The sequence below is a fragment of the Terrapene carolina genome, unplaced genomic scaffold (genome assembly GCF_002925995.2).
Source record: "Terrapene carolina triunguis isolate 2854851 unplaced genomic scaffold, T_m_triunguis-2.0 Scaffold14678, whole genome shotgun sequence".
Lineage (NCBI taxonomy): Eukaryota > Metazoa > Chordata > Testudines > Emydidae > Terrapene > Terrapene triunguis.
The window spans coordinates 1-5,524 of record NW_020679029.1 but is presented as its reverse complement, the minus strand read 5'-3'; the positions used below and the strand labels follow the sequence as shown (position 1 = coordinate 5,524).

General features: G+C 50.6%; 1 gene segment (V, D, J or C); it reads right to left on the bottom strand.

Annotated features, from left to right (window-relative positions):
* Positions 1-4,625: 4,625 nt before the first annotated feature.
* Positions 4,626-5,034, bottom strand: LOC112120949 (the record flags this gene model as incomplete). The annotated part of the segment is given in 1 exon segment: positions 4,626-5,034. A coding segment is annotated over 1 exon segment (409 nt), but the record flags the coding sequence as incomplete, so codon positions are not given.
* Positions 5,035-5,524: the final 490 nt, after the last annotated feature.

Sequence of the window (5,524 nt, the reverse complement as noted above, 5' to 3'; positions counted from 1 at the left end):
AGCACAGGTGACCACAGATAGCTCAGCTCATCAGCACAGGTAACCATGCAGGCTGATAATCGAAAAAGAGCACCAGCATGGACCGTACGGGAGGTACTGGATCTGATCGCTATGTGGGGAGAGGATTCAGTGCTAGCAGAACTTCGTTCGAAAAGATGAAATGCCAAAACTTTTGAAAAAATCTCTAAGGGTATGATGGAGAGAGGCCACAATAGGGACTCAGATCAGTGCCACGTGAAAGTCAAGGAGCTCAGACAAGCCTATCAAAAAACAAAGGAGGCAAACGGTCGCTCCGGGTCAGAGCCGCGGACATGCCGCTTCTACGCCGAGCTGCATGCAATTCTAGGGGGGGCCGCCACCACTACCCCACCTGTGACCGTGGATTCCGGGTCGGGGATAGTCTCATCAGCTACACCTGAGGATTTTGCAGATGGGGAAGAGGTGGAGGAGGACGAGCTTGCAGAGAGCACCCAGCACTCCGTTCTCCCCAACAGCCAGGATCTTTTCCTCAGCCTGACTGAAGTACCCTCCCAAGCCTCCCAAGCCAGTACCCAAGACCATGACCCCATGGAAGGGACCTCAGGTGAGTTTACGTTTTAAAATATAAAACTTGTTTTAAAAGCAAGCATTTTTTAATGATTACTTTGCCCTGAGGACTTGGGATGCATTCGCGGCCAGTACAGCTACTGGAAAAGTCTGTTAACGTGTCTGGGGATGGAACGGAAATCCTCCAGGGACATCTCCATGAAGCTCTCCTGGAGGTACTCCAAAAGCCTTTCCACAAGGTTTCTGGGCAGTGCAGCCTTATTCCGTCCTCCATGGTAGGACACTTGACCGTGCCATGCTTGCAGCAAGTAATCTGGTATCATTGCATGACAAAGCCTGGCAGCGTATGGTCCCGGTGTTTGCTGGCATTCAAGCAACATCCGTTCTTTATCTCGCTGTGTAATCCTCAAGAGAGTGATATCTTTCATGGTAACCTGGTTGAAATACGGGAATTTAATTAAGGGGACAGAGGTGGCCGTTCTTACTGGGCTGTTTGCCTGTGGCTGAAAAGAAATCCTTCCCTGCAGTTAGCCAAGTGCAGGAGGGGAGGGAATTGGCCCAGAGCTTTTCGCGTTTGGCTAGCAGGGATCTTCCCTGATACCAGCCACGCGGTGGGGGGAGGGGTAAAGCGATCATCCAGAGAATTGGATGGGGGCGTTAGTTTGTTTTCTGCTGCTGAAGGTTAACAGGAAAACCGCAGCAGTCAACGGGCTTTGCTTGGTATGTGGGAAAGGAGGGCGCAGAAGCCGAAAGACAATGGCTTACCATGGCCGCATGCAAGCCGAATTCTGTTGCCCGGACCTGCATCTGTGACCTCTAGCAGCAAAGCCACAGGCACTCAATATTAAGAGGCAAAATGCGACCTTGCACAGAAATCAGATGTGTTATGTAATGTGAATATGTCACTGTGAAAGAGTATAAGCATTGTTCTGCAAAATGTATCTTTTTAAAAAATTCTCTCCTTTTTTCCCTCCCTCCAGCAGCTGCAAATTCTTCAAGCCTCCCTCCTCCGTCCCGAAGGCTATCTCAGATAAGGCGTCGGAAAAAGAAGACGCGAGACGAGATGTTCGCAGAAATCATGGAATCCACCCGCAGTGAAAGAGCTCATCTGAATGAGTGGAAGGACACGGTTTCAAAGTATAGGAAAGAAGCCAGTGAACGTGAGGACAGGAGGGACCAACGTGAGGACATGAGGGACCAATGTGAGGACAGGAGGGACCAACGTGAGGAGAGGAGAGATGCTCGAGATGAGAGGTGGCGGCAGGAAGATCAGAGGAGGCAGGATGCAATGCTGGGGCTGCTGCGTGAGCAAACAGACATGCTCCGGCATCTGGTGGAGCTTCAGGAACGGCAGCAGGATAACAGAGTGCCGCTATAGCCCCTGTATAACGCCCCTCCCCCCTCACCATGTTCCATAGCCTCCTCACCCAGACGTGTGAGAACACGGGGGGGGGGGGCCTCCGTACACCCTCCCATTCCACCCCAGTGGACAGCCCAAGCAAAAGGCTGTCATTTTTTAAACCTTTTTTTAGTGGCCTTTTCCTTCCCGCCGATCCTCCTCCCAAACCCCACCCGGGTTCTCTCCCTCTTTTTATAATCTATGATAAAGAATAAATGATTTTTAAACAATAGTGACTTTATCTCCTTTGAAAGTAAGCTGGGGGAAGGGGGAGGGTGGTTTCCTTACAGAGAATGAGTCAATAAAGGGGACGGGTTTTCATGAAGGAGAAACAAACAGAAATTTCACACTGTAGCCTGGCCAGTCATGAAACTGGTTTTCAAAGCTTCTCTGATGCACAGCGCTTTCTTCTAATCGCCCTGGTGTCTGGCTGCGCGTAATCAGCAGCCAGGCGATTTGCCTCAGCCTCCCACCCCACCATAAAGGTCTCCCCCTTACTTTCACAGAGATTGTGGAGCACACAGCAAGCAGAAATAACAATGGGGAGATTGGTTTGGCTGAGGTCTGAGCGAGTCAGTAACGATCGCCAGTGACCTTTTAAACGGCCAAATGCACATTCTACCACCATTCTGCACTTGCTCAGCCTGTAGTTGAACAGCTCCTGACTCCTGTCCAGGCTGCCTGTGTATAGCTTCATGAGCCATGGCATTAAGGGGTAGGCTGGGTCCCCAAGAATAACTATTGGCATTTCAACATCCCCAACGGTTATTTTCTGGTCCGGGAAGTAAGTCCCTTGCTGCAGCCGTTTAAACAGAGTAGTGTTCCTGAAGACGCGAGCATGTTCATGACTGCTGTCTTGAGCTGAGCGGGCTCCATGCTTGCCGTAGTATGGAGTCTGCAGTGTTCACCCAGGAAAAAAAAGTGCGAAATGGTTGTCTGCCATTGCTTTCATGGAGGGAAGGGTGAGGCTGTACCCAGAACCACCTGCGACAATGCTTTTTGCCCCATCAGGCACTGGGATCTCAACCCAGAATTCCAATGAGCGGGGGAAACTGCGGGAACTATGGGATAGCTATGGGATAGCTACCCAAAGTGCAACGCTCCGGAAATCGACGCTAGCCCCGGTACATGGACGCACACCGCCGAATTAATGTGCTTAGTGTGGCCGCATACATTCGACTTTATACAATCTGTTTCCAAAATTTGAATTATATAAATTCGGATTAATCCCGTAGTGTAGACATACCCTCTCACACACTCACAAATGCCTGCCTTTGCAGCAGGAGCATTCCACAGTAATGGTTTGCTTTGTGTCCTGAAGCAGATAAGCATGTGGGCTGTCAGAAACAGAGCTTTGAAAGGGGATATCCACATGCCTGCAGCCCAGTTCAAAACAATGACCAGGGTGGTCACTTGACTTCAAGGGATTATGGGATGTTTCTGAAGGCCAGTCACAGCGCAGTAATGCAACTCGTAGTCCACACTGACACCACAGTGCTTCAGCCTGGGTGCAGAAAGCTCTATGCCTCTCGTGGAGGTGGATTGCCTGGAGCGCTCCAGCCACAGGGTCCAGGCACTCTAAGTGCCTTGCCAGTGTGGACACCTCAGGAGTCCTCGGGGGCTGAATTAATGCACTCTAACTTGCAAGTGTAGCAAGGCCCTCGCTTCATTTTCCTTCTCTGACACACACTCTCTCTGTGTCCCTGAGCAAGTCACTTAGTCTGGCTGGGTCTCAGTTCACCCTCTGTCTAATGGGAATAACAGCATCCCCCGCCACACAGGAATGTGGTCAGAAGAAATACATTGATAAGATGCATCCGAAGAAGTGGGCAGTAGCCCACGAAAGCTTATGCTCTAATAAATGTGTTAGTCTCTAAGGTGCCACAAGTACTCCTGTTCTTTTTGCGGATACAGACTAACACGGCTGCTACTCTGAAACCATTGATAAGATTGTGAGGCTCAGATACTGTGGTGATGGGAGCCATAAAATTGCTGAAGATTGAAAAATACATGATCATAAGATTTCCAGGCCTCAGTTCCCAAAATCGACTAACCAATCTTCTAGAAGTGTTGTGGGGGTATGTTACAGATTATAAGATGCTCAGATAGGATGGTAGTGGATCCCATTAACAGACATCGATAGATAGGGATAGAGGAAAAAACAGTAGCTGGGAAGTCAATAAATTTCCCCAGCTGGAAAGGGAATAGACACTCCAGATGAGAGAGAGAGAGAGAGAGAGGCTGGAGTGAATGAGTCTTGCTTTGGGGGGTGGTACTGGTGCAATTTATCCTTTCTGGGTGTGTTGGAGGGAATGACACGGGGTTTGGTGTGTGGATGAATGTGGCTGGCGACGGGGAGACCATGGCAGAGAGCTTTTAAATGTATTTAGTGTTACTAAATCCCCGTGCACTTTGACTGTGTAAGGCCAAACTCTTTCCTGCAGGGATACAAGATCATGGTGTGTTTGTTTCACAGGCTGGTCTTATTTACTTTTAGTGTAAGGATGGGTTGAGGACGTCTAGAGGCAGAATTTACATGGCCCAGACTGGACAGTCAGTAGTTAATTCGGTTCATCACCGGTGCGCAGACACGTTTTCACGGAGCGATCACTCTTCACTGGTTTCTTCCTCTGTCCTCATGAATTTTCACCCTGTGCAAGTGAAAACAGAGGCTGTCCCTTTAGTGCCATCTAGCGGAAAGATCTCCTGCTTTTCTAGACAGATAAATAAAAGCGTTGTAGATGTCTGGGCAGGCTTCTCTTCCCCCTTTTTTTCGGTCCCTGGCGCAGTAATAGGTGGTGGTGTCTGCAGCTGTCAGCAAGCGGAGCTGCAGGGAGAACTGGCTCTTGGAGGAGTCAATGGAGATGGTGATTTGGCTCTGGAAGGATGAGCCGTAATTCGTGTTCCAGGTGGAACTGCTGTAATATCCCCGTCCCAGCCACTCCAGCCCTGTCCCGGGAGGTTGCCGGACCCAGCTCCAATAGTAACCACTGGTGATGGAGTGACTCGAGACCGCGCAGGTCAGTGTGAAGGTGTCTCCGGGCTTCACCGCTCCCTGGCCAGATTGTACCAGCTGCACCTGAGGACACCTTGGGGGAAGGAGAAAGCAGAGCTGACTCGCTTGGAACCGGTGCATTCCCCACCTCGGTGTTCCTGGGGGTCCCGTGAAACACTCACCTGATGGGGCAGCGAGTAGGAAAAGGGAGCAGAGCAGTGACAGTGTCATGGTGATGGTTAATGGAGACACTCTCCAGGGGGCAGGACCTGTCAGTTCTGTGTCTGGGGAGAGACTGTGGCTCCTAGTACCAGGGGTTGGTATTTAACAGGAACCCCCCCGGGGCAGGGATTTGCATGCGGGTTCCCAGGGTGGGTAGAAGACAGGGTGAGCGCTCAGTACCTGGCCGCGTCCCCTTTACATCCCAGTGAGGCAGTTCTTTCAGCTGAGCACACATGTAACGAGAGGAGGTGGCTGTGAGAGGGGGGGTTGGAGGGTCAAAGAACAGGGCACTGGTGTAAGCAGAGTCAGGATGAACTCTACCCTGACATCTGGTGGTGAATTATGGCGAGTGTGGAAAAGAA